Consider the following 25,042-nt stretch of genomic DNA (forward strand, 5'->3'; position numbering starts at 1 on the left):
TATCCACAGGTGCAGTTTGATCTGGCTCAACTTCAGGTGTTTGTTTCAGTCAATGTCCTGGGGAAGACAAAGCCCCAGACCTGCACTGGCCCAGCCCACGGCCATGGCTGGGGTCCTTTTTATGCTGATTTGCTCCTTTTTCTCCCTGTGCTGTTGTCTGAGCCTGGCCCTCAGCTGTTGGTTTTTCACTGCTGTTTAAACCCCACATTTTGGAACCCTTTGTGTTTCCCCAGCAGCTCAGCACTGTTGTCTCAAGGTTCTGCTGCCCCTGATTGCTGTGACATATGTAAATAATGATGTTTTGTGCTTTCAAGGAGCCACCAAGAAGGTGCTGACAGGTGACCAAGGTGCTGTGCAGCCCTGCAGGGAGTTTGGGCAGGCCTGGCTGGGCCAGGAGCAGCTTTCCTGGCAGGGGCAGTGCCCCTCACTGCAGGAGGCACCCCAGCATCAGAGGGAGAGCTCAGCAGAGTTCTACATCCAGCCCTCAGCTCAGACAAGCCCCAGCTGATGAGGCTTTGCTTTCATTCTCAGGGGTTGTGGCAGATCTGCCTCTATCAGAGTGAGGAGACTGAAAATGGGGGTAAAGCTGAAAAAAGAGCTGAAATTTCAGGTTGCCCCTTTATTTTTGTTTACTCTTCAACCTCGATCTGATTTATGCTCATTGGGGTCTTTGAACTTCAGCTCTGCTGGGTGCTGTGCCGTCCCTGGCTGGTTTGATGTTGCTGGGAGGGGCTGCTCCACTCTCCGGGCTCTGGGCAATCTCACTGCAGAGCGCTTCCCTTCCTTTGCTTAACCTCTGACCTGTGAAAACAAGAGTTAATCAAAAGTTCTGAGGTAGCTAAGAGGAAGGGGAAGTGTTTGGTTACAAATTAAATATGAGCAAGTCATAAGCCATAAATCTTCAGTAGTGCTACCAGTTGTGCTACTTAAGGTCCACGCGGTACAGAAAGTTTTGGGTTATAAAATCAGCCTCTGTTTCTTTGGAGGGGTGTTTAAAGGCTGCCTTGAGGATTCGCTTTTATAAGAAAAAAAATCCACATTTTTTTCTTTTTTCCTTTTGGCAGACATCTAGAAACAAATTTGGATAACTGTATTTCTTGGGGGATTTTTGAGGCTTTTTTCAACTTTAACTGGTCACAGTTTGGTCTAATAAAAGCAGAACTGTTTTATTCTTGAGTAGTCAACACATGGAATAAGTGATGAAGTAAAAGTATTGAAGATGGCAGGATAAATTAGCTTTCTAATGTATCCAGAAATTTTGGGATGAGATCGTGCAGTGACAATGGAGGGAGGTGAAAACTGAAGTGAGATTGTCTGCATAATTTATGCAATTTTGTGGTGGGTTTGTCTTAGTTTGTCTTGCCCCTCTCTTGAGCAAGAGCCACATAGATCCCCATGTGTGGTGGAGTGCTGAGTTCTGCTTCAGATACCAGCTCATTTCCTCAAATTCCAAACTGTGACACTGTCCTCAAAATGGGAAGTTATTCTCAAAATAGAAAAAGAAGCAGTTATGGTGAGATGCTAACCCATCATTCGGAAAACGAGGAGGAGTGAGTGTTAAAAAAAGGACAATAGGTTCATCAGAGGATACTGGTGAAGAGAAGGGAAAGCCAGGGAGTCTCAAGTGTAGCAGAAGTGGGGCTGTATCTTTTTCTGTGTGGAGGGTTTGCTGGTGTTTGACACTGTGTGAATATGTCTCATATTATCTGGGCTATTTTTATTAGAGTCATAGAGGCTCTTTCCTAGGTGCTGAGTAAAAGATTTCAAATTGGTTTGGGCTGAAGTATCCTCATGGCTGGAGCCTACAGATGTGTCATGTTGGGTGTGTGATGGTAATAAAGAAACCCCCTGGAAGCTGCAGGGAGGTTCAGCAGTGAGCACACGGCCCCTGACAGGACAGATGAGGAAGCTCTGAAGGACATCCAGGACCTGCCCTGATTTGGGGGCTCAGCATTGCCCCCTCGGGTCCCTGCTCTGGCTTCCCTGGGTCCCAAAGAGGTGGAGGCCTGGGAGAACCTGCTTTTGTTTTCCTCTTTTACAAGACATGATACACAGACATTAGAAACACAGTAATGGTTTTAAGGATTCTCATTTTAGCTCTGTATTCACAGAGTATTTTTCCGGCCAAGTCCCTGAACGATTAAGTAGAACTTTTAATGGTGCCTCCCTGGAAGCAGCTTTGGTTTCCCACTGCCAGGGAGCTTTCTGCCTTCCTGCTTTTCTGTCTTCTCAAACTCTTTTGATAGATGCCTTGCACGGATTTGTTTACCAGGTTCTTAATCTCTACTTAGCAGATATGTTTGGAGAGGATTTCTTGTTACTCTTGTAATGGCTTTTAACTCTCCTGAAGTTTATTTAACTAAACAGAAAGAAAGAAACTTATCTTCTACCTAATCCTTCTGGATTGTTTACAATATAATGCCAAACTTAAATGCTGTTTAAAGTGGTAATTGTCTGTCTTTCTGCTCTATTCGAATACACACTTTGTAAAGATGTTTCGAGCGTATTAATTTAAACGATAATGCTGTCATATAACATGAAAAGTTAAGTTGCTTATCAGTATATTTTGATAAGCTACTTACATTTTACAGTAGCATTTGCAGGCTTCAAACAAACGCTAATGATGGAGTGCCAGTCACTTTGTCTCACAGAGAGCTTCTCACCTCATTTATCACCAGAGCTGCACAGCCAGGGACCACAGGGCACTCCATTCCTTACAGCTGTCAGGATGTAGTCATATTTTATAAAAACTTTAAATCCTGTCTAACTATATCAAAATAGAATCCATTTGCTTCAGAAAGCAGCTGTGATTAAAGAGCATCACTGACTGGCTTTGCATTTGCCACAGCCGAGGGAAGTTCCTCACTGGTGTTGGAAGAGGGACTGAAATAAAGAACTGTGCCATGAAAACAGGGCACAGAATCCTACCAAAGCTGCAGTGAAAAGGAACATCCTCGCTGTCCTACCTTATGGAATGGAGATGTAAAGTAAATGAAAAAGATGGGATTTTTCTGCATGTTTTCCTTTTAATTTTGTTTCTTCTCTTTTGGAAGTTGCATGCAAATGTACTGAAGGTGAAGTTTCTGTTTGACTGAAGCAAGGGCCAGGCTAAGTACAGTGATGGAATGAGATTTTAAAACAATTAAAAACTGAGATACTGATTATTCAATTTTAAAAGTCCTCTTGTGTTAGGATTCAAAACCAAAATAACTGTCTTTTATCTTTTTTTTTTTCAGTTACCTCCCATGGTTTGAAGTCTTTTATAAACTGCTCAATGTCCTGGCAGATTATTCAGCAAAAGGACAGGTATTATTCTAAAATACTGACCCTCCTTCTCCTATGCCAGTATCAAATGAGTGAGGGTGAGAGGATGAAAGAAGCTGTTTGAAGACGTGCTTCTATTCGAGATGACCATGTGAATTACTAATCTGTATAATGCAGTGATATAAAAGATCATACTCAGCTTGGCAAGTGCCTCTGAAAAATAAGTATGTATTTAATTTTCTTTTTGGAAAAGACAAAGTGCAAGATTGGGGCTGTAGATCCAACACAAGTCTCTGCAGTCAGCCATGCTGGGCTTCCTGACTCCCTGCCCTGTGTTCAGCCCAGTTCCTGTAATTCTGCTGTTCCCGTATTGCAGAGTCACATCAGTCTGTGCCAGGTGTCTGATCCAGGTTTACTTGTCATGGGCAGTAAAAGTAGACCTGATCTTATGAATGCAAAATGTTTACCCACCCCCATGGCCTACACTGTCCTTCTGCCTCGGAGTTTACCTGGTGACAGCAATGCCTGCTTAGTATTCCTGGTTGTTCTCCTTCTCATTTCAGGATAGTCAGAGGAGTGAGCTCCTAGAAACATTTCATAAACTTACCATCCCTGAGCCAGGAACCTCTGTTCATCTTGGAGTGGTAAGTGTGGGGGGAAGATGTAAACTAAGGTGTTTAATATTCATTCCATGTCATAGTAGAGGAATGTCAAAAGCAATCCTCTCCTGGAGCTTGTACACCGGTGTTGTTTTCCTGTGAGGAGCTGCGAAATTCCCCTTTCACAATTGGGGCCCTCTGCTTCCCTTTCCCTAACCTCAAATGTCCTTGAAATGCACTTCTTTGATTGGGGGAAGGCTGTGTGTATTACCCCTGGGAATCTCTCACCATGTCCTCTATGACCTGCGGGAGGTCACGGAGCACCAGTGGGACATTTACTGCCCACACTTCTGCACAACTCCTGGCCCTGGCAGTTTGAAGGGGGAGCAGGCTGGGAAGCAAACAGGCACTTACCTGTCACAGCAGCCTTGGGAGTATTAACTGCTCATCACATTTTCTGGTTCCTTCTCCTCTTCCTTCCCCCCCTCCTCAGAAAACCTTGCACAAAAAAGAATTTATTTCATTTTTATGTTTTGTGAGAAAATTAAAATTAAAGCACACTGGCAGTATGGATGTGGGATTTAATTGATGGGATTGTATTTTGAATTTAGTCTTCTGGGGTTTTTGTCTTCAAATTCATTTTTGCAGCACAGCCTTGTGCTCCAGGCTGTGGTGAGCCCTGCAGATGCTCCTTGCTGCTGCTGCCAGCTGAGAGTTCACGTGGGAAGTCTCCCTCCCATTTCCTTTACTCCTCCTAAAGCGCTTTCTGGCAAGAAGCAGCTCATGCCCCTCACTCCCTGCCAGGCTGGCAGTGCCCAGGGGGCAGCTGTGTGGCCTTGCTGGTCCCAGCTGGCCCTGGACATGTCCCCAGCCCCTCAAGATCCCTCTTGAGGAGCAGCAGTTCTGTTTAGGGGACGAGCTGTCTCCCAAGGCCAGGGGCAGTGGGGATATTCCGGCTTTTTCGTGCCAGTGGTTCCAAGGAATGCTGCCTGTCTCCCCTTGTCTCAGACATTTCATGGGCAATGGAGCAAGAAAGGATAAAAACAAGCAGCCCAGGGACCGTGTCTTTCTGATTTTATTTTGTCTGTTTCTGAGCCCATTGCGGGGTCGGAGTGAGGTTCCTCTGTGTGATACAGCTCTGAGTGCTGTTCCTCTGCCTTGGCACTGCATCTTTGCAACCAAACCAAACCAAACCAAACCAGTGATGCATCAGAAAGCAAAACTTGTGTTTCTCATTTAGTGTCTCCATTTAGTGGAGGCTGTGGTCCCTGCCTGCTATTTCAGGTTACAGCCTGATCAGGAAGCACTGAGATGGCTGAGATTTGTGTACAAGAGAATAGTGCCAATTGTGGAGCTATGCCAAGGATGGAACAGCCTTTAAGGCTTCAGCCAGTAATTAATAAGTAGCCCTAAGACAAATTGTGAAAATCTTTAAAATTATATAAATTGTATACGAGTCACATTCTCTCCTTTTCCAAAGCCCTGACCAAGGATCATTCAAGTCATCTGTGGTCAGATTGGGAGCTGGAGTGAACCTGAGCTCCTGGAATGCAGACAATTAAAAACACTGAACAATATAATGGGTTATGAAATTATATGAAAGCAATATGGTCTTTCAAAATGTGCTTTTAGGGTGTATAAAAGTGACCTAAAACTTTTCAGTATTTTGTAGGTAAGCAGGCATTGAACCTTAGGAAGCATTTCCCAGTACATTTCCATAACCTCCCCCTTGGCTGGAATGAACCTCTCTGGTGCTGTGAGTCAGAGAAGGCCCTGCCTGCTGCTGTTCCCTGAAGTCCATCCTGCCGTGGGCTGGGGAAAGCTGGCTTGAATTACAGCCTGCCTTGGAGTTTCCTTGGCATCTGTCGCAGCCTGTGTGAGTCTGTCTGTAGCAGCAGCTCTGAAGAACAAAAACATGGAATATAACTTTCCAGGAGCATTTGATACTGTCTATCTTCCTGCATTTCCTATTGCCCCCGTGATCTGGGAACCCAGCCTGTGGAATCCAGGACAGAGAACTCAGGCTGGTAGTTGGTAACAAATGTTCTGTCACTTTTACTTAGCTGAGCAACTGCTGTTACTGCTGATACTAATACCAAGCAATAAATTTAGATTGCTTTTAACATTACTGAAATAATCAATATTTGCTCTTTTTGTAGCACTCTTACTTTACTGTGCCTGACACCAGAGAGCTTCCCAGTATACCCGAAAATGTGAGTATTTGAGAGGACCCTGCACTTTATTGTTTCCATTTAATGTCAGCAGCTACATAGATGACAAATATTACTCTGTTTGGAATAGGTTTTATTCTGTAAAATACTGAGCATTCAGGAGCTGACACTCTGCATGTGTGATTAAAAGCTGAACTGTATGGACAAGGATGATGGACAGATTGATGTGGGTAAAACAGCAGCTCTGCTAATCCTACACTGCCACCCCTCTGGAATAATGACCTGAGACAGCAGGGAAAACACTGTGCTTGCTAGACAGCTCCTGAGAACACCAGACACACCTGGCTCTTTAGAGCCACTTTTTGGGAGACTTTTTAAGCCTCCTGCAGTCATGTGTGTTCCAGCCTGGCTCAGCTCTCCAGCCAGATGATAAGTCTGTGGGGAGACAATGCTGGCATTTGCTTCTCTTAAATACTCTTTAATGTGCTCCTGCTCTGTCTCAGCCAAACTCCTGTGCCTGACATCTCAGTTTTCTTTCCCAAGCATTTTGCAGTCGGTCTCAGCATCATATTCTTCAGTTGATGGCATGAAAGAAAAAAGGATCATCAAGCCATTCCATCTCATTTGTGGGTGATTTGTATAGCAGATAGCATTCGGGGCTTTTTGTTTGGCTTTCAAAACACTGTTGCTGGTTTTGCTGTGTTGCAGACTCTTCATACTGACACATATCCTGACAGGAAATTTAATAGATGCGCTCTTTCTTCCGAGGTGCTTTATTTTTGTACAAATAATGATACGCTGGGTGTAATTCAGGAATCAATCCCTGAGTCTAAACCAGTCATCAAATCCTGTCCTAATTCATAGAATCATAAAATCCCAGAATAATTCAGGTTGGAAGGGGCCTTAAAGCCCATCCAGTGCCACCCCCTGGCATGGACAGTGACACCTCCCACTGTCCCAGGATTGTCTAATTTCTTAAAAGGTTTTTGTCTGTCTGTTAAACCAACTTCTGTGTGGAATTGAGTATATTAGGGAATAGTACAAGGATATTAAATGGGCATAAGTCTGCTGTATTTTAGTCAATTGACCTGATTTATTAAAAATTCTGTACATCTTACCAGGAATTGCATTTAAAACCCATATTAGCAAAAGTTGTAGTGGTGCCAAACTTCGTAGTTGGATGTGATGATGAATGGAGAGCTGCAGAGAGCACTGTTTGGAATGTTAACAAACCTCTTGGAATTATCTGACTTTGTGTCAGATCAATGTGTTTAATGAGTCACAGACCATTTAGCATGGGCACTTTTCTGTAACAGCAACTCATTCCCTTCTTCAGGAGATGTAAGTTGTGTGAGGGATGTGTAAATGCAGTGTGACTTCAGAAATAAATCAGGTTGGTTGCAGGAAATACAGTGCAAGACTGAATTTCCTGGTAGTAGCTGTTGTCTTTCAGAAGGTGCAGGTAAGTTAAGAGGCTGAAATGATGGTGTTTTCTTGGGGATGATGCCCTCAGTACTTTTGTATCACTGGGTCCATCTTCCTCATTAGCTGACAGTGGAAGAGAAGTACGTGATTTTTAATCTCAAAAGTCAGAGTAGTCAGTGTGTGTTTATTGATACGAGATAGCAAATGATCAAATGGATGATTGATCTGGGAATGAAATTTCAAAGGAGCGTGAGGGAGTTTTGTAACACTCTTGGTGAATTTTGAGAGGAGTGGGAATACCTGTTCTGAAAATCCCGCTTTTTACTGCCCTGAGAAAGGTTTAAGTCCTAGGAAGCAAAATACATAACAATTATCCTGCAAATTGGAACGCTTTCATTTGTATTTATTTAACTCATTCATGGTTTTGTCACTTACGAGACATGTCTTTCAAAATACATGTGTAAGTCCCAATTTCAGCTTCAGAGCTGACAGCTTTCTTATAAATACAACTTTGAGGGAACACGTGAATCTCCTCAGTACCAATACATTTCCATGCAGCCCACATGGTTCCCAGGTGTCCTTGGCAAATCTTGGAGAGCAGACAAGACTGAAACCTTACAAATCTTTCCATCTGAAGGTACATTTGTGTGTCATGTCATCACAATAAACTCGATGAAAGAACAATTGCAAATCAAGTCCCCACGTCTATTTTCCTCTTGCAGTGGAGGCTGTTGCCTCACAAACAGATCCGTGTGGAGCAGGGCTGCACCCTCGGGCAGGATGCAGGGATTGTGTGCTGCTTTTGCCGTGCCCCTGAGTTGGGTGGCATCAAAGGGAGTTCAGGGCTCCTTAAAAATTCTTTTAATTCCCACTATTAGCAGGAATTGTGTCGTCACACACTGTGTTTTGGCGTGGTGGAAGGGTGGGTGAGAGGGGGAAGAAGAGCCGTGGAGAAGACAGCTTATGTTTAGACAAAAATATCATGTTAATCAGCACAGATGGGATGAGAAATACAGAAAAAGTACATGATAGTTTAATAGGTTTTTGGCAAAATGTGTTGGCTTTTTTTTTTTCTCCTTTGACTGTACCTGTCTGTGGCTCCAGCTCTACTTTAATAAAGACCTGAATGATTGTTTTATTTTATGTGTTTGAAGCCAATCATAATGAGCTCAGTTTTTATCCCTCTACATACTGGTACCAAAGTCTCCCAAATACAATGCTTAATTTTCCTTCAGTTCTTTGTGTTTGGATGGCAAGCTGGGGAACATATTTTTGCACAGTATGAAGCATCTTGGCAGACTTCTCAGGCCAAGTATCTTGGATCTGTCAAAAGTGCTAATAGGCTTTGTTGAGCTTCTTTAAGTTTCTAAATCATATTTGCTTTTTGCTTTTCTGCACTTTTTTATTTAAGGATGATTAAGATTGCACTTGAATTCATGACTAATCTAATTTTTCTCTCACATGTGCTTTTTGTATAAGGCTGTCTTTATCCTATAGCAACCCTTTCATGTCTGTAAGAAGCTATTTGGAGACAAATTCCCTAATTCAGCATTTTTGGGCATTATCTTTTCCTCCACCTCTCCCTTTTTCTTTAATTTCTATGTTTTAAGAAGTGAAGTGCTCAGAGAGATAATTTCCTGCCTCCTTCCTCAGTCTCCCCAGGGAGGTGCTCCTGTCTCCCACCCAGGGATGTCTGAGTGCCCGAAGTGAGGGGTTCAGTTCAGACAACTGGGTTTAGTGTGTGTTAAATGCCCAGATGTGTTTCCAATAGTCAGAATTTTTCTAGCACTGACTGAGCTCACAATTGAATTTGCTGTATTGGAACTGGCCTCTGAGAGCTGCTTTTAGTGTTGGGGTGTGGGGTTTTGGTACTTTATCAGGCAGCTTTGAAGTCTCCATAAAAGTGACAGAACATTTTTTTTCTCAGAGAAGTATCTAGTATTCAGAAAGCTGTGGGTGAAACATCATCACTTTTATTACTCTAAGACCCAGCTCCCCAAAACTCTGGGGAGAGATACTGCAATTAGAAAGGCCTCTGCCTTAAGATGAAATCCTGCTTTCTTTTGTTAAGCCTCATACTGGATGTAGCACAATAGAAGGATGAAATCTCTTTGGTTTTGGTTTTGTTTTTTTTTTTTTGTTAAGGACACTTGGTTTTGTAATGTCATGAGTAAAAAATGATTTTTGTCTCTCCCCAGAGAAATCTGACAGAGTATTTTGTAGCAGTTGATGTCAACAACATGCTGCATCTCTACGCCAGTATGCTGTACGAGCGCCGCATCCTCATTTGCTGTAGTAAGCTGAGCACTGTAAGTAAAATGCACAAGAATTTCTTCTATTCACAGTATTTTTTTTTTTTTTAATCACAGTCATATGTAGGAAATTAACTGATTATCTCCAGGTCCACCTTTCAACCTCAGTTATGCAGCCCCAGCTCAGTTTTGTGCCTTATGTGAGGATTTTATAGAACTTCTGTTGGCCCACAATGTTCAAAAGAATTTTTTGGATGCAGGGATTTTTGTGGCTGTTCGGTACACAAATGTTCAAAGACTTATGCCATAGTGAAGTCCTTTATTCAGAATTTACTTGACAGGAAAAAAAAAAAAGATAAATGACACTGTCAAATGGATGTTCCAGTGACCTCTTCTGGATGGACCAGAGGAGTGGGCTGAAGTACATTGACAATGCACAGTTTTGCCGTTGTGTTTGAGTTGTGTTTGATAAGGTTTAGTCTTAATGCTCCTTAGGCTCCATCAAGTGTCTGAGAGATGAAAGCTGCTGAATATTCTAGAGTACTCTCTTCTAAAAAATGGCTGGAGATCAAAACAAGCACAGGGCTTGATTCAGTTCAAAGTTTTGTGTTACGCATTTCAAGGTTTAGCAGTCAATAAGATTGTGATTTTCTTTATGAAAGCAAATGCTCCATGGTCATCGTGTTTGCTCTGTAAATGGCTATTGATTGCTTTCCTTTGTGAGTGCTGAAGATGGTTTAACTAATTCTGGTTTCTAGTGCTGTGGGCTGAGCACTCGAGCAGTCCTGGCTGAAGTACAGCTGCTATTTCCATTTCCTGTGGCTGTAACTGGTATCTGATGTATGACCAGACCTGCTTTGTGCTTGAGATTCAAACTGCTCCATGGCATTGTGAATGCTCTGGAAGGCTGGAGTAATGTCCACAAATCCTCGTAAGGATGGTCTGTCAGCACAGGGCAGAGAAGTGAGAGGAGTAAGGCCTCAGACTTAATCCCAGAATAACTATTGCAGTATCATTTTGAAAGGTAAGCAAAAGGAGGAGGATTATAATAGCCTCCAGGACCTAATAACAACTATTAATAATGTTTACAATCAATCCCACATTTAACTGAAAGCATTTAAGTATTATGAAGTTTAATACCATAGAAAACTTGTAAAATCTTAACTTCTCTATCTGCCACGTATTCTATGTCATCACTACTAAAATAAGGAAAATTCCATCCAGGCCTGGTAATGAAATAAAATGAAGGAGAGGTGTTTATTTCAGCAACCTACGGAATGAAAAGAACAGTAAATGATCAGAGAGGAGGGAAGAAGAGAAGGGCTGCCCAAAGCATTTCAGATGTGTGGTTGGTTGGTTTAATCTCTCCCTTTGTGACAGAGCCTGGGAAGAGGAATTACTTACCTGTCACTGTGCCTTCCTTAATGAGCCAATTCACAAGTGGGGCTGGGTTTTTTTCCTCTCTTTCTGTTATTTCTCTTCCTTTTGCCTCTGTCCAAGATAAAAGCACGTCTGGTTCTTGGGAGGGAGGGGTATTCATACTGTGTGTTCTTAGCTTACAACTTTCTCTATAAACTGCTGGCAGATTGGAGTGACAGTGGAAGGCAGGTTTGAGGAGCTGGGCCGCAGCCAGCGGTTGCCGCTCGCCGTTCCAGCCCAGGAACATTCTCTGCTCTCAGCCTGTGCTCGGAGGAAGCCAAGACCTTGTCACTGCAAAGGAACCAAACCCCCTACTCCCCGAGTGCAGCCAGCCTGGGGGGCTGCTCTGGGGCTGCTCAGGGGCTGCTGCCTTTGTTTTTAGCTTTTGGATTTTTAACACAAAAGTGGAAGGGACCTATTTGCAGTTCATTTCTGTTAGCTTTGGGAGACACACTTCAGACGTAGGGCTTGAATTTAATACCAGGTGAGCGATAGAAAACAAAACCATCCTGAGTAGAAAGCCTTTTATGGTGGAATGAATTCTGTGCTACAATACATCATCTCAAATTCAAATTTTGATTTTCAATATCCTTATATCCATAAGTTGAATAAGATTTAGGGGTAACTGAACAAAGCCATGTTTGTTAGCTATTTTATAAAGCATGTTTACTGAACCTATAGAGAAATTATTGCTGTTTTTTTGGATTTTGTTCTTCGTCTCTACAAAAGGAAATGCAGGTAATTTCTCAAAATGTTAAAACAGTTATTCCTGTTAAATTTCATTACATATTCTGTGATCTAAGTCCTCAAAAAACGTGAGATATGAACCAAAATGATAAATGCCCTGTGCCTGGCAGAAGCTCACCTGCTGGTGGGAGCATGCTGCTGCAAAAATGAAACTGGAGTTCTCCTTCCATCCAGAATTCTCTTTTCCTTCAGAACTTGCGGCCCGGCCACCCCAAGGTGTTTCCTGGCTGGGAGCAGGGCAGCAGCACGCTGGCTCTCATTATAAGGCATCTTACGCGAAGCTCTGAAATTACTTAAACTTGGGGATTTCAGGGATGTTTCTGTCTGGCTCCATCATACTGAGGTGGATTTCTTTGCCTTTTCTGTGATTTTTGGAGTTTTAGCACAAAGCAAAGAATCCCATCGCGCATGGATGTTTGATCCTGGAGCAGAGCTTCCTGTGCCACTTCTGCCGCAGCACGGGGAGCTCTGACAAACCTCCTATTCCCTGGCAGGGGTCTGATGGGCCTTGGGGCTCTGAGGGTGAGAAATTAGAATAACATATGATCAATTTGATACCCCACCTGTCCTTGTGATGCTTCACAGCTGAGGGCTTGCCCAGCTCTGATGCCACAGCTCTGTTGCTGTCCCTGTTGCCTTCATACACAGCCTTTGTGACGGTACTGCTTTCACTGCTTAATTCTGTTATAGCTCAGCTTTCTACTTGGTTTTTAGCCCCAAAGAATGCAACCCCCTAATCTTACAGCCATGCAAAAGGTGGTTCTTTTCCTCAGTGTCCTTATTGCACCTTGGTCGCCACATCCTGCCCAGTGTGTGCCAGGAGCCAGGGGTGGAAAATGATCTCGTGTAGTTCAACATCAGCTTAGTAGTTTCAAGTTTGTGACAAATTCCTATTGATCTCATTTGCTCAAATCAGGCTTTTAGAGCATTAAATATAGAACTGCACAAAGTGCCCAGTGACTGAGTGTGTCCCTTCCACAGCGATCTCCTTACACCCTCCAGCAACAGCTGCACAGAGCTGAGGAGTGGAACTAATCCGAGTTCAAAATGCTGGATTCTTGTAGTTCTGGCAGTTGGGCATTTCTCAGGCTGCCTTACTCTGAAGTGCTTGTTTCCTGGGTGACAGTCACTGATCAGGTGAGGTCTCCAGCAGATCAGCTGGGTTTGAGCCCTTCTCAGGGCAGAGCTGGAGGCTGGGGCTGGGGCTCACCCCTGCTCGAGTGTCACCTGATTCCTGACAGGTGGGAGTCTCCAAAGGAGGTGTCAGGTCCTGCTCAGATGTCTGAGTGCTGAGCATTGTGGATGTTTCATCTTTTCTTGCTGAGTTTTAAAACCAGTGGGAAGGGGCTTGGAAGAGGCCTCGTAGGATTATGGAATTCACTCCTCTACAGCCACGACCATGTTGTGTAGTAATGGCTGAAATTATCCACTCAATCCTCAGAGAAGCAGTTCCTAATCTAGAATTAAATTTAAATTTAGAAAAAACTGGTTGTGTTGTTCAGAGGCATAAAAGTAACACGTAAAATGCAGGCCTGTCTTCCACCGTCCTGCCCACTGACCTGCATTTTACTTGGACCACCAGGTTCTGTTACTCACAGAAAGGCTTTGGTAGTGAACAGAACCCAAACTACCCCCAACTGTAGCTGATTTTTCCTGACACGGAGCCTGAAGGGTCTGGTTTAGCCCATCCAAAGCATTTCCTTTTCCAGTCATGGGTTCCCTTTGCAAGGTCTGTGAGTCACTAGTCTGTCTTAATGGAAATTAATAATAATGAGGGCTGGTTTTTTTTAAGGTTATGCCACCTCTAACTGAGTTAGGATTAATATCATGATTTGTCTTTGCTTGGTTTGATCTCGGACACATTCAGGCCACCACAGGCACCTTAGTCCCTTAGAGTTTGTCTCCTCAGGACTCATAAGAAGTGCTCTGCCTCCTTCCCCTTGCCCAGAAGGCATTAAATGCTCAGTTTCCTCCTGCCTTCCGAGAACTGGGAGGATTTGTTGAGAGTTGTGTTCAAAACCTCCCTCACAAGTGAAGCACAGTGTAGTGCTTGTGCTGGGTGTCCCTGGAGATTAAAGGACACTCTGAACTGGGAACAGGGGCAGGGTGGATGTGACTCTTCCCTGTCACCTCCGAGTCTGCCTTGGATGTGTCTGTGTGTGAGTGCTCTGATTTATTTACTTGTTTCCCCAAGTGTGTGTGCTCATATCCTCTTACAGTGTTTTGCCTATAGCTTTTGCTGAGATTGCCTTATTGAGCATTGCCACCTGCTCCATATTAATACCCTTAGTGATTATGACAAATATCCTGCTTATCTTCTTTTCCAATTAATAATTATTGTTTGAAATAGGATTGAGAGCAGTAATTTCCTCTGTGAGGATTCTCCCCGTGGCTTCACTGGCACTTCCCTTTGCTAATTCGGTACCTGCCACATCAAAACTCTTCTGCATGAGTTTTTAACAATGTAACTGAGAAATTCAATGGATCAAATGATTAGGTGAAGGGCAATTAGATAAAATTCCCTTTTAAATCATCAAGATTTAATCACTGAGTTTAGCGTACTGTGTTTTTAAGAAACGCATGCCATGGTTTTTTCAGTTTGTGTTATAATTTCAGAGCAGTTTTGTGATATTTAATGCATGGTAATTTCCAGATTTGGGAGATTTGCCATTACTGTTTCTTAGTTCCCTTTGTGTTTTCATTTCCATGTTTCTGTTGCTTTATAAAATGCCGGGTGTTCTTTGCAGGTTGGGTTTGCGAGTGAATCGTGTTCTCAGCTGTTCACAAAGTCAGGCGGATGGCAGCCACTCCTGCTCCCCCCAAGACCCTTGTTTTTGCCAGCAGTGCTGTGTATTTTCTCATAAAGCATTGATAGGAAAGGAGAGTTGATTCTTTACTTTCTTGCCTCTAAGTTTACCATTTGAAGCTCGAGGTTTGTCTCATTTACGCTGCGGTTTCTCTGTGTGTTTTTCAGTTAACTGCCTGCATCCATGGGTCTGCAGCCATGCTCTACCCGATGTTCTGGCAGCATGTTTACATTCCTGTCCTGCCCCCACATCTCCTGGACTACTGCTGGTAAGGCCATCTCTGTGTGTGCATTACCTGTGTGTGTGTTCTGCAGATGTGTATCTGTCCCTCAGACCCACAGCACTGTGCACATTTCTTAGAGTGAGTCTGAAGCTCTCTCCTGATGCGGCTGTTCCTGGGGATCCAGCCGGGATAACCAGCAGCAAGTGAAGGCCTGGAAACCAAAACGTGCATGTTTAAAGGAAGTTTGCTCCTCTGCAGTTGATGTAAATGTTGTGTGTGCCTGTGTCAGGGTACAGGGAGCAGAATGTAAAGAGTTATCTCCTGTGGAAATGAGCCTTCCCTGACTCCCTGCGCAGGAAGGGCAGGTCCCAGTCATTTGCAGTGCCAGCAGGTGCCTTTCCCTGGATAATGGGCTTCTCACGTGTAATTAACACTTGGAGAGGCTGCCCCAGCTCCCCTCAGGTACCTGCTGCTCGCAGGCACAGGCTTTGCCCTTGGTGATCAGTTATTCATGGACTTCCTGACAAAGGCAGGGAAAGGGGCCCACCCAGAGGGTGCAAAAAGCAAACCCTGGTGCAGGAGAGAAAGCCACAAGTCACTGAGCATCACTGAGGGGATTCTTTCGTGGCCAACACCCGGCCATGGCAGGAGGGAGCCAGGCTGTGTGCAAAGAATGATTTCAAAATGTACAACTGTTAGGCAGCTCACAAATGCAACAACTGATTTCCTTACCCAGCCAGGAACTTTAATTGGAGAGGTAGCTACACACTCTGTCATTGTTTGAGTAAGTCAATTTAGCAACAATTTATGTGCCATAAATATATTTCCCAAAATAGAGTCCACCATCTATTTTGTAACCATGTGAGCTTGGAGATGTCATTTTGCCTGGGAGGACTGAGCAATCAGCTCCCTGCTCCCTGCTTTAAGGCAGTATTTCTGCTTACTGGTGTCTGCCTCTTAAGGGAAATGACCTGAGATTATTTAAAATAGAAGAGCTTAATTTAATTTTAATTATTGCCTGGTTATTTTATTTGCAAATATGACATAAGAATTTTAGAGAGCTGAAATGGGAACAAAACTTAAAGCAATGAGGATTCTTCAGTTCTTATGAATACAGAATATCTTGTTCATTCAGTTGGCTGTGCTCATTTACGGACTGTGCTGTGATGTTTTGAATCTTCCCCTGCTCTTTTGAAACTCACAGAAGGATGGATAGACCGTGTCACTCGAGATCTTTGAAAGTGTTTGAAAAAAGTATATTCCACCTGTGATTACTTGCCTTTTGCTTCCCATTTCCCTCTTTAAAGGATTTTCTCAAACTTAGTATTTCTGTTCCCCTGCATTCCTCACTGACATACCTTCCCTCAGAACTGAAAATGCCCAAAGGTTGTGTCTCCCAAATACTTGCTCTCAGTGCTGAGTCAGTGCTGGTGGTGGATCTCCCATTGATCGTCCCTGTTGTGTAGATTTGCTGAGGACAGGGGGTGGGAGGGGAAGCAAGGGGAAGAGTGCTATCCTTTGTTTTTATTTTTTAATTGGACACTGCTCTTTAGTGTATTTTCAGCCCAGGGAAACATTTTGGGTGGAGGAGACTAAAATGCTGTCATTAGATCTCACACCTTGATGCACAATTGCTTGTTCCTTTGAATGCAGAGCAACAGAGGAAGTACAGAAGCACAGCTGCGCTGCTGGTGGCTGGTTTGGGGTGTTGTTTGGTTGGGTTTTGTTTGTTTAGAGCACATGCCAGCAGGTGCCAGAAGTCCTGGTTAGTGAGATGCTGCCACCAAGCATTGATAGTCAAGCACATACAACTACTTGGTCAGCTCTTGTCCATCTATTTTATTGGAAATTTAAACATTTGTTGATGTGGAGGAAGCAGTGTATCAATTTTCCTCACTACTTTTCCCAGTTTGTTTTTTGTGTGCCATAAAACCACTCCCACTGTGTCTGTTTGCTTCCTTCTTGCTCTCAGCGTCTGTGTTTAAAATGAGCCCTTAGAAAAGCCTGTCTTTGCTGAGCTGGGACGCAGCTGAGTGTGCGCTGAGCCCCAGAGCTTTGTCACCAGAAGCAACAGTACATTTCGTAGGGTGATTAAAACAGTCTATTCTATCAGACAGACAGCTTAGCAGCCAGCATGAATATATTCTCAGAGCACCCTGGCACAGCTGCTAACAAATGCTTCTGTTGGGGCAGTTTGCCCTTTCTCCAGGAGTTTTTTTAACTCCCTTTCTCCTATTTTCTAAATCTGCATATAGTCAATGTGCTTCTCTGAGTAGGTGGAGGGGGAGCTGAAGTCCTCCCGCTGCTGGGAAACAAAGATTCCTGCCCAAGGAGCTCGGTGGGCATTGCCATTGAGCCTGGCACACCTGGGCACTCACTAAAGCTCCTTGTAGCTGCTCTCCTGGTGTCAGAGCTGTGTGTTCTCTGCATTGTTCCAATTTATGCAGTCAAGTTTCTGATTTGCATCAATTACTCCAATAAATTTTGGGTGGAATTCTGTTGCATTTCAATGAGGAATCTGAAGAGAAATCAGGAGACTGCCCCGGAGAGGGAAGTACCAGTGGTGGGAGAGAGCCACCCATTAAGTCAATGCTTGTATAGCAAGACGTGAATGTGGTAAGTGTGATCTCATCCATTTTCCTGGAACAATGAAGCAAAATGGTGAAATCCCTGTGTAGCTGTAAATAGGAACCTTTTGGAAATCCTTGGGTTTTTACATTACTTTTCCTGGTGAATTGCAGTATTTTTTAAGGCTGGGCTTTCTTCACTTAAGAAGAAATGTCCCTCTATTTCACCTGCTTCTCTTCCAATTAGTAGTTGCCCACCTCTTGGGAGCATAATTAAGCCGTCTCTAGTTTGCCTAAGGAAACGAATTAAAGAAATTGTAAAAATGCAACTGTAATAAATGGGCAATATATAGCCATTATGTCCCCAAAATCCATATTCATGCTTATGCATTGCTACTTTAATGATTTGATATTTACCTATATAACTCATTTGATTATAAATAAGGCTGATTGCCTTGGGAGCCAGTGTAGCACAAGAGGAGTAATGACCCCTCTCTTTGTTCTGAAAGGCTCACGCAGGCACTTTGTTTGAGCAGTAAATACATGTGGTAGAAACTGATACTTCTTAATTTTGCACTTAATGGCTATTGGCTGCCAGCAAACAACTTTGAGTAATTAGTAGTTGTGGCTGTAAGAAGCCCCAGGACTGATGAAGTGTCAAGCAGTGGGGAAGGCCTGCTCTGAAGGGCAGTCTTTAATCTGCCAGGGCTCCCAGAAGGATTAAAGGTTGTGCTGAGTGTTTCTGCTCTTTATACAAGGGATGTGTCTTGCTGAACTTCTCTTGGAAGTCTTGCAAGTACAAATCTACCCTGATAAAATATTAAAAACTGCTGGAGTGTTCCACATCTCAGGACCTGAATCGCAGTGAGGAAGGACTGTTTCAGTGTGCCCTGGGTGGGGAAGGGGGGACACAGCACATTCCCCTGCACAGGATGCTAAAGGTCTACTTAAATAATGGCCTATGATTAACTCATGGTCAAGAGAAATGGTGATAAAAGCAATTTATGAAGCCTGACATGAACTTTCGGCATTTACTTCTAGGTGTGTTTCCTATTCAGTCATACTGATGAGTGATGATGGAAGAATAGAATCTCTCTGGTAGATTTTATTGGAAATATTTATGCTCTTTACCAGAATCACATTTTATTGAGGTTATTTATGCAGTCCCTGTAAGTGTTTATGTGCTGTATTGCCATTACATGTAATGTTTGTCACTCCAGCACTGAAAAGATGAGTCTTTGCATCCAAACCTGATCCATGTATCTTAAGCCATATCTTCCCTTCCTATGTTTGGAGATGTTAATAAATGGCTGGTTTTCAGGAATACTGCACTCTTCCTGCTTCCTTTCATTACGTTAGCCAGTGTCTCACTAGATGAGACATTTGCAGGCTTAAGACTTCCTGCCGAGGTTCCGACTTTGTGCGGTGGGGATTGAAGCTGTCGCGTTGCTGGAAGTCCTTAATTGGAACCACATTGGTGGTGGTGGTGGCACCGGAGGGGCCGGGGCAGCCGAGCCCGGCTCGCGGGGCCATTGTGCAGCCAGAGCCAAAGCAGTGCTTCGTTCTCTGGGTATAAAATTCCTGGCTGTTTTCTTGCTCCTGGGCTGTGGCCATGGGAAGTGAAGAGATGGCGTTTGTCACAAATCAAACGTGTCCATGACAAATCAGGGCTCAGCTGAGCAGCACTTGTGTGTCGTGGGCGAGTGTGGTAGGGAGCAGGCAAACCTTCTGCCCAGGGACCTGGGTGGGTGTTCCAGTTGCCAGCCATGGGATTCCCAGGAAGCAGAACATTCAGGATGGTTCTGTGCTGTAGCAGCCCCTCTGGGCTCTGTCCCAAGGGGCTGTGGGGGTGCAGGGGCCCTGGGCCGGACACTCATTGCAGTGATGTGGGACAAGGCACTGGAGTATTCTGCCAGTGAACTGGGAAGGGACTTAGGAAGTTGTATGTGTTTAATGTCTTCAGAAAGGAAAAAAAATGGTTTCACATAGAATGTCTACTGCAGGGGCTGTTTCCACCTCAGTAGAGCATCCTACAGAGTGGCAGTTTGAGGGGGTGTATTAATAAACAACATAAATATTAATATGCTTATCAGTAAATATATTTTTAAAGGTATTTCTCAGGAAAAGGAGAAGCAGGGATTTTTGCTGGCCTGGTGTCTCAGGAGCTTTTTCAGCACTGTACTGCTCTTACTGAGCAGTAGGCACCAGCTTAGAGCAGCAATATGGGAGATATTTTAATCCAAGGCAGTACAGTGACATTTCTCTCATTTTTTCATCTGAAATTGAAAATGAGCTCTTTGAGCTTCTGTATCCAAAGCGAGCTGAGGCTCTATTTTAGAAGTTGTGTCTGTCTGTGTGCGCTGCGTTTCGCAGGCAGGATGTGCCATATTTGCAATTAGCAGCTCTGGCAGCCTCGCTGATGGCTCTGCTGCGCCGGGCCCTGATTGCCGAGGGGGAGGCTGCGAGCAGCTCAGCGTTGGAAATCCTGGACACCGGACAGGCAGCTCCCAGCCAGGGCTCTCTGCTGGGAGCGGGCCCTTCTCGGGGTTTGCTCACATCAGGAAAGGGACATGGAGAAGATCAGTCTTCCCTTCAGCACCGGCATTCTGTGGGCTAACAAAGGTGTCATGCCAGTGTCCAAGGCTAAAACCTGGCCTATGAGCCTCTGGGGTATTTAGGTTTTGTGTCCTGAGGGGAACATTGGTATCAGCGGATGTCCCAGGAACTCTGGAAATTATCAGAATCTTCAAAAGTATTTTTTGTTTTCTTTTATAAATGAAAACTTGTCAAGATTTATACTTAAAAGTAAATGACTTAAAAATGTATCTGGACTCACTCAAAGAATTCAAAGCTTTTAGTACTGGGTGATACATATACATTAAATTAACCACTTGACACTACAACTGGGTCCAGTTTTTGAAAGAATACTCTTGGAAAAGTCTTTTCCAAGGGTATGTTTTTAAAATTGCAATAACACATTTTGTTTGGTTTTCTAACAAAAGACCCCAGTGTTAGGGATATGTTTAACAGCTATCCTTGGGTACCTGCCCAAACTTAGTCACTTAGAAATTCTGATGTCAAGAAAAAATGAAGTCTTTCAGGAGTAGGAGGCTATTGCATAGTAACAAAAGTCTTTCAGATATGGAGTAACACTTTGTTCACATGTGATTTGTTTGTATATATGTATCTACTATTTTTTAAGCAAAATCTGATCCGGTATCCCAGTGTTTTCCTGTAGCTAATTTTGTAAGTCATGTGTGTTATTCACTGTTATGAGGATGTAAAGCCGGGTTTCTTTTCCTCTCCGCAGTGCCCCCATGCCCTACCTCATTGGAATACACTTAAGTTTGATGGAGGTAAGTCTCTTGCACCATTTCTGAAACTATGTATAGTGGTATGGTTTAGAGCCAGATTCTGCAAGCAATTACACATCCATTCATATGCTTAAAAGTGAAATAATCCTGTTAATTTGGGAGTGCTGAGGGAATTGAGTGAGGCATACATGATAATGTTGCATCTTCAGGAGCCTTGTTTGCTCCCCTGTGCTCCTTGGGCAGACTTCCCGCTCGCAGCTCGGCGGTGACAAGCTCACGTCGTGCTCCCCTCCCCACCCTGGGGCTTCATTTAATCAGTTCAGTGCCTTGGTTGGACTCAGGCACAAAGGCAGAGTCGATATTAAACCACAATGTTGACAGTTACAGTTCTCTTTTAGGCTTTTGCAGACAGATTGTAATTTTTTTAATGTTCGAAAGATCTGAAAAGAAGGAACTTGCAGTTAATGTTAACACAAAGCTGGCAGAGAACCAGCCCTCACAGAAAGCTTCTCCTATAAACAATTCCCAGTAATTCATGTGACTTTTTAAAAACTCTAAAAGTGGAAATAGCACATTTGCTTTTGCTTCCAGTACTGGTGAAACAGTTGATGGCTTTCCTCAAAAGTATCTGGGGAACAACAAAAGATACTGACTTAGGTACCTCTGAAATCCTCATCCTTACTGACTGTGCCCCTTCCCAAGGAGTGCTCTGGGTGGGAAGAGGCATTCCTGCCCAGGGAGCTCTGCTGGGACTCCACATACCCCTGGACATTAATGGACCTGTGTCCCTGTTTTAGCTCCTGCGTTTGGAAATTGAGCCTTCATGTTCAGGATACAGAACAGTTCAGAAAACTGGGGTTAACATCACATAAAGGAATGTGTATTACTAGAAAAATTGTTCTTGTATTGTCCATAAAAATGTGTAATTTCTGGAAATATTGATAAAAAAATACTGATTCTTTCACTAGGGCAAGTGTGTGTAATAATGATGCCCTGTGTGTTTGTGTGTGCTGTGTAACGTCCCCTCTTTTTCCAGCATTAATGAGAGGTAATTTTAAGAGTCAGTTTTCTTGTGAGAAGATAGATTGAATGTGCAGGATGTCTTTTTTCTTTTCCTTACCATCCTGGGTACAGATGATTTTTTATGCCCTTTATACTGCTAAATCAAGTAGAGAATTTCAGTACAATGTGTTTGTGAATAACCAATTAGTTTAAAAGTCAACACATACATTTGTTTGCACATCATATGCTTCTGTTCAAGGGGCTTCTTGGATACTGCATAGGCAGGAGTGAGGGAATATCTAAGAAGAAATGTATTTTTCATATTGATCAAGAAACTTCCTGCCCCATATCCATCCCAGGCAATCACTGGTGTGGTTATTGTGGTGTATGTAAAAGATGGAGGAGAGCTGGTGAATGGGATATCTCCATACACACACTTTTCAGCTTTCACAAATATTTGTGCTCACGAGTTCTGTGGTTGGACTGGGAATGGATATAGAAAAAAAATTAATAATTACACCTTGGAGTTGCTTTGTGTGATGTCTTACTCCTGCCTTGCTCCATAAATCCATTGCCTCTTCCTTTGTCTCTGAGTTTCAGACTGCAGGGCTCTGTGGGCCTTCCAAACTCCATCTGTAAAAACTCAAAAAAAGGAGTTGTTCTTGGAGAAGCCAATTTTCATCCATTTTAGTAACTTGTGAAAAAATCTGTTTAGTACTAAATCCAGTCTGGCTTTTGAATAGCCGGAGATTCTGGAACACAGACATGCTTTGGCAAAGTACATTTATTCAAAGTGCCTTATCAAATAAATTAAATAAATAAACTAAACTGTTTTCTCTGCTCTTATGGATAAATTGAATACAGACAGAATTGCATCTTGCAGCTAACTCTGCTTTTTCCATTGAAAAATAACATAAAATCCCACAGTGGTTGCTGGATCTGTCTGGTGGCAAGTGCTGCAGAATTTCTGTGCCCTGGGCAAGGGAAAGGTGACATTTGTCACATGAGCTGGACAGTTCCCAGGTTACCTCTTGTTTGTGATGCTGAGTGCTCACTCTATTTGTCCCTTCCTTCATATGTAAAGTTGTGTGTTTTATTTAGTAGAATAACATCATAGTTACAACAGCAATTCTTTTTCTTATGATCTGGCAGTTGTGTATGTTAAAAAATGTATTATCTTCTCCATATCAAAATAATTTTATAAACTAGGACTACAGACTGCTGCCATTATTCATTATTCCTTTTTCTTTAAATGCTGCAATTTCAGCAAATAGGACTTTAAAAGGGTTCTGTTAATCCACACATTCCAGTGTCAGGATAAGGCTTTCATTCCCAGACTTGCCTTGCAGATGAGGCAGGTGGACCCTTGCCCTGGTGTGGAGCCCAGGGAGCACTGCAGGTAGGTCTGGGCTCAGGCTCTGTCCCAGCAGCTCACAGGTTGGATTTGTCCTTGTGCAAACGTTAGTGGCAGCCTAATCTTGCACAGGGAAAGCTGTGGTGTGAAGTGAGAAGGGATTTGGGATATAGGAAAAAAATTATTTTCTACCTCTAGTCTTGTTTCTGTGGGTTTTGTATCCCAGTGTTGGAATGGGGCCTCTGGAAGAACCAGAAGTATTGGTGATTTTAAACAACATACAGCCTCTCTCAGCTCAACAGGTTTTTTCTGAACTGTTTGTTTCCTTAAAGTTTGCAGTTTCCCGTGTTCCACGGGGACTCTGTAGAAGGAACAGTTATTTTAATGGAAAATGACAAATTTTTCTTATGATTAAAATATCAAGCCTATCCATTGACTGTTAAATCTAATTTACTGTGACTGAAATGTTCTCCAGTGAGATAAGATAATCTCCTGTTATAGGTCAGAGGGCTCCAATTGATTTATGGGGGAAAACCCTGGTAGAAAATACAGAGCTGTGTTTTGTGCTCTTATTTTTCAGCTTTTCTATCATCACCTAGTTAGTCATTCTTTATAAGATTTCCATTTAGCAATCCATAAAGTGACTTCAAAGAAGGCTAAAAGTTTATAAGCTGTTGGATAAGCAAGGCTGGAGCTATCACATGAATAATGGAACGTGCTTACGGAACTAATTGAATTCATATTAGATGAAGATAAGTACTTAGTAGTGATAAATAATGAGATAGGAAAATGAAACTCTATCAAAAGAACACACACCTTTCACAATCTTATTTTCTGCCTGTGCACTGTAGGCTGTTTTAGTCTTCAGATTATATAAAATTGCCCTTTGCGTTGGAAGCTGTGTCAAACTTAGCTGCAGCCTTTTACATTATGTCAGAGTAAACGATTGCTTCTGCAACTGTTTGTGTAGGAAGGTTATCAGTGTGATGGTGCTGATGGAGGGGGAATGCCCTTGACCTAGGAGCTCCCTGCTGGAATTCGGGCACATGTGGTTTTGATTGACTGTTGGGGATGGCTGTGCTGGGCTCTGAGATGTGGAGCTCTGGCAGCCAACTCCAGTGTGCCCAGATCCACTTAGGAGAACATCCACCCTTTTCCTGCTCTGTTTGGGGCACAAACCCAGCATTTAGAGTAGAATTAGTGATTAGAAAAGTATTTCTTATATTTTTATTATTAATATTCCAGTTATTCAAGGACTTTTTCTGGGACTTCAGAACTGTAATTCTTGCAAGGTTATCCAGGATGAATTTGTGTGTGAAACATTGCATTTCAGAACGCTTTTCTAGCCTTCTTCCTAAGGGAAGAGTACAATTGTGTATGTCATAAAAGCTATAGGAGCAGATTTTTGGTTTACTTCAACCTGGTATCAGTAAAGATGTTTGTGTGAGGGAAGAAATGTTCAGTGAAATTCCTGTTGTGTGACACATGGTAGGACCTGGTGGCTGATCTCACCTGGTATCAGTAATGTCTCCTGTGCAGCCAGGGGAGCAGAGCTGGGGCCCTCAGAAACCCATGCACCCATTTGGGGAGCACTTTTTGGCACATTCCCCTGCTCTGGCTCACCTCAGGGTGAGGATGCCCTGCTCAGGATCCAGTGTAACCATAGCCCAATCAGTGTGCACTGAGTCTGAACTAACGAGCCCTGAGCACGGCTTCTGTGAGCCTGGGCTCAGGCCCGACCCTGCCGTGGGGCTCCCCTTCCCAGAATACACCCTGAGAATTCATTGACCACTGGCATCTGCCACTGGTACTGTTAACTGTTAATTATATTTTTGATTGGGGTGAGAAGCAGTAATTAGCTTTTCCCATCCATTTATACTTAGTAAATCAATGCTTTT

At 43.3% G+C, this 25,042-nt stretch overlaps 1 protein-coding gene across 6 annotated transcripts in view; it reads left to right on the forward strand.

Moving 5' to 3' along the window:
- DENND1A (DENN domain containing 1A) overlaps positions 1-25,042 on the forward strand; it is a 165,412-nt gene that overhangs the window by 70,897 nt on the left and 69,473 nt on the right. For all 6 annotated transcript variants that reach the window (XM_032131045.1, XM_032131047.1, XM_032131049.1 and 3 more), the window contains 6 exons: positions 3,237-3,306; positions 3,828-3,908; positions 6,023-6,076; positions 9,658-9,768; positions 14,852-14,952; positions 20,785-20,830. In XM_032131045.1, the coding sequence (XP_031986936.1) occupies positions 3,237-3,306; positions 3,828-3,908; positions 6,023-6,076; positions 9,658-9,768; positions 14,852-14,952; positions 20,785-20,830 (463 nt within the window). The remainder of the gene's footprint in view (positions 1-3,236; positions 3,307-3,827; positions 3,909-6,022; positions 6,077-9,657; positions 9,769-14,851; positions 14,953-20,784; positions 20,831-25,042) is intronic.

This window comes from Corvus moneduloides, chromosome 21 (genome assembly GCF_009650955.1).
Source record: "Corvus moneduloides isolate bCorMon1 chromosome 21, bCorMon1.pri, whole genome shotgun sequence".
In the NCBI taxonomy this organism is placed as follows: Eukaryota; Metazoa; Chordata; class Aves; order Passeriformes; family Corvidae; genus Corvus; species Corvus moneduloides.